The sequence below is a fragment of the Triticum dicoccoides genome, chromosome 4B (assembly GCF_002162155.2).
Source record: "Triticum dicoccoides isolate Atlit2015 ecotype Zavitan chromosome 4B, WEW_v2.0, whole genome shotgun sequence".
NCBI lineage: Eukaryota > Viridiplantae > Streptophyta > Magnoliopsida > Poales > Poaceae > Triticum > Triticum dicoccoides.
Window position 1 is genome coordinate 529,724,662 of NC_041387.1, and position 2,808 is coordinate 529,727,469.

A 2,808-nucleotide genomic window follows, 5' to 3' on the forward strand; every position below is an offset into this window, starting at 1 on the left:
ATGCACAGACAACGATAGCATATGTTGCGGACTGCACTCAAAAAGCTACAAAAAAAAGCGTGTGACGAGCAATCACACGGGTGCGGCGTGCGCCACGCTTCCCCATGGTAGTAGTCATTTATTAAGTTTGCTATAAATATGACACCCACAACGCTCCGTTGGAAAATACTTATTACAAGTGGGCTTGTGTAAGGGCCCCTGCCACTTGTTTGCCCTTATGCGCACACGCCCGTCGCCCTCGCAGCGCCGCTCGAGAGAGGAAAAAGATCACCATGGACGGCGAGACACACTTTTTTAATGTCGTGGGTAAGCCGGGAGGCTTCCTCTTCGGCGCGAGGGCTTCGTCCCGTAGAAGGGCTCCGCCGACCGCTTTCGGTAAGGGGTTTGCTTTCATGCCATTCCGCCTTCGCCGGCCGATTCGTCCGGCGAGGGCTTGATGTGTTTTTTCAATCTTGTTTCCTCTTCTCTCGTGGATCTTTAATTTGCAAAACACACTCCATGAAAAATAAAAATCAATGACCGGCCGGAGACACGCCGTCGGAGCCCAAGATCTGGACCAAAACCCTATGGTCCAGATTCTTTTTTTTTTCCCGGCCCGCCTTGCCCTTCCGGCCATCCCCATCTTCTCCCGTCGCACCCTTTCCGCCGCCCGCCGCCGTCGGACCGCTTTCCTTGCCCTCCTGGCCGCGCCCTTCCTCCCCTCTCCCGTCGCACCGCCCCTGTTCCCGTCGCACCGCCCCCTCCCCTCGGCATTCCACGCCCGGCCTCACCCCTGCTTTGCCGTAGCCGCCGTTGCCTTCGCCGCTGTGCTCATATCGGCGGTGCAGCGTGCCGCCGGATGTGGGGAGCATTGATTGGGACTGTAGTAGGAGGGTATTAACACCAGGTTGCTAAAGAAATTCACCGACTTGAACCCTAACGCCCGGCGGCGGGTCGAGGCCCTGCTCGTCCCCCGGCCCACTCCTGGGCGGATTCCAACCTCGTGAAATTCTTTTATCCCCCGGCCCTTCGCCCCTCCCCCTCACCCTCCGTCCCCATAGTTTTCTAGGGCTTTAGGTCCTTCCTCCCCGCCTCGAGGGCTTGCCTCGGGGTTCCTTCGTTCGATCTCTGCTCTGCGGGTTCCTCGGCTTTCGCCCCTTGCGGATAGTGTCGCATCGAGGACGAGCGGCGGCGCGATGAATGTGCCCATAGTCGGTGAGTTTTCATCGCCCTGATTCGATGGAATTGGGTGAAATTCGTTGGTGTCTTCAGATTAGGGCTATTCTCGGGCTGATTTGAGGTGATTTCGTTTATTTTTCGTAGGGTGGGGTTGGGCGAATTAGGGCTGACCTGTTTTCCCCTAGTTTCGCCACTGTTTTAGGCGATTTCAGATGTAATTTCGGTGTTTGGGTGTCCATGTACAATTAACCTATTTCTTTTCCCTAGAATGTAGCAGGCTTGATAGATACTGTAGTGATTATTCATCTGGTCTGGCGAGTGATTTTGGATTCAGTCTTTCAGACTTCCGTTGTTATCGCGGCATCCAGATGAAGTTTAATTTTTGGTCCATCGCTTTGCTAAGAGTTGGAAATGTAAATTTGTGCATATGGCAATTTGGAAAAACTCTACAAGTGTTTGGCTTACAGTTTGGAATGGCCAGTTCAGCAACCTACCTTATTGCTACGGTTGTGTTCATTTACTGTTTTCATTGATCGTTTTTAGCGTAGTTAAAAAAGGCGCGCCCAGGCAGGCACTTAAGCGCGCCTAGGCTCTAGGTGAAAGCAAAACGCCTAGCACTTAATTGCGCTTAAGCGTGCACTTTGGTCAGAAAAGCGCAAGGCGGTGACAAATGCACAATTATGGGCTAGGGCATTTTTTGAACTTTGGTTTTTAGCACTTCATTTTGTTTGAGAATGGAGAACTTTAAGATGTTGGAAGTAAATATCTATTATCTGTTCTGTGTATGTGTAGATCCGTTGCAAGGGGATTTTCCTGAGACTATTGAGGAGTTCTTGCAGCATGGGAATATGAAATGCATTGCGTTTAACCGCAGGGGAACTCTCCTTGCAGGTAAATATCTATGTCAATTCCTGTAGAAGCATGTTTAGTTCACTATTTTGTGCAAATATCATCTTCGTTAATATAAAATGCACTGCTTATTCTACGTAGTGCATGTTTAATGCTTATTAATGTTGTGAAAATTTCTTTAGTGGTAATGAAAGATCAAACTACTGATAAAGCAATTTCTGTTCCTCTTGTTTCGTGTGATCACCTCCTTTTTATTAGGCTATCTTGCCATGCCTGGTGAACAATGTGGTGTTACCATTCTTATATAATTTTCTTGTCCACTGGGAATGTGCTTACAAAGAAGTAATCTGTCTGTCTTTAGTGCTCTGTGTTGTCCACATCTGCTTATAAATGAGGATGAGTAGAGATCTGACAATAGGAGATTGATCATACTTTGTTCCTTTCTGCAAGATTCAATATTTAACTTGCCATTACCATGATACAGCATGATGATACGAATAATAGAATACTGTGTGGATTGGCTTATTTAGTCGGTTACTCCCTGTCAACTTCATATTCCATCCATCCGCTTATTTAAGGCCAGTTTCCAAAATTGTAGGACCGATTCCCTTCGATTTCACATGCATCGTCTCCGTTTCCTAAAAAAGCGCTGCATTTATTGATTGCGTGGGGGCATTACAAATCTGAAGAGGAGAGATTGATATCGTTTCTCTGCATGCCCGATATGAGCCACGATAATTGGGCAACAGTATTAACAAAAAGGTACACCTGCGGGCAGTTGTTACGGAATCCCATCTAGAG

The 2,808-nt window shown here is 48.1% G+C and overlaps 1 protein-coding gene across 2 annotated transcripts in view; it reads left to right on the forward strand.

Annotated features, from left to right (window-relative positions):
• Positions 1 to 228: 228 nt before the first annotated feature.
• LOC119291280 (protein RBL-like) overlaps positions 229 to 2,808 on the forward strand; it is a 5,736-nt gene continuing 3,156 nt past the window's right edge. Inside the window, exons 1-2 of one of the 2 annotated variants that reach the window (XM_037570013.1) lie at positions 229 to 375; positions 1,951 to 2,049. In XM_037570013.1, the coding sequence (XP_037425910.1) occupies positions 273 to 375; positions 1,951 to 2,049 (202 nt within the window). In that variant the 5' untranslated portion in view covers positions 229 to 272. Of the gene's footprint in view, positions 376 to 575; positions 1,195 to 1,950; positions 2,050 to 2,808 lie in introns of those variants that run through there. The other variant, XM_037570014.1, reaches the window with a different exon arrangement.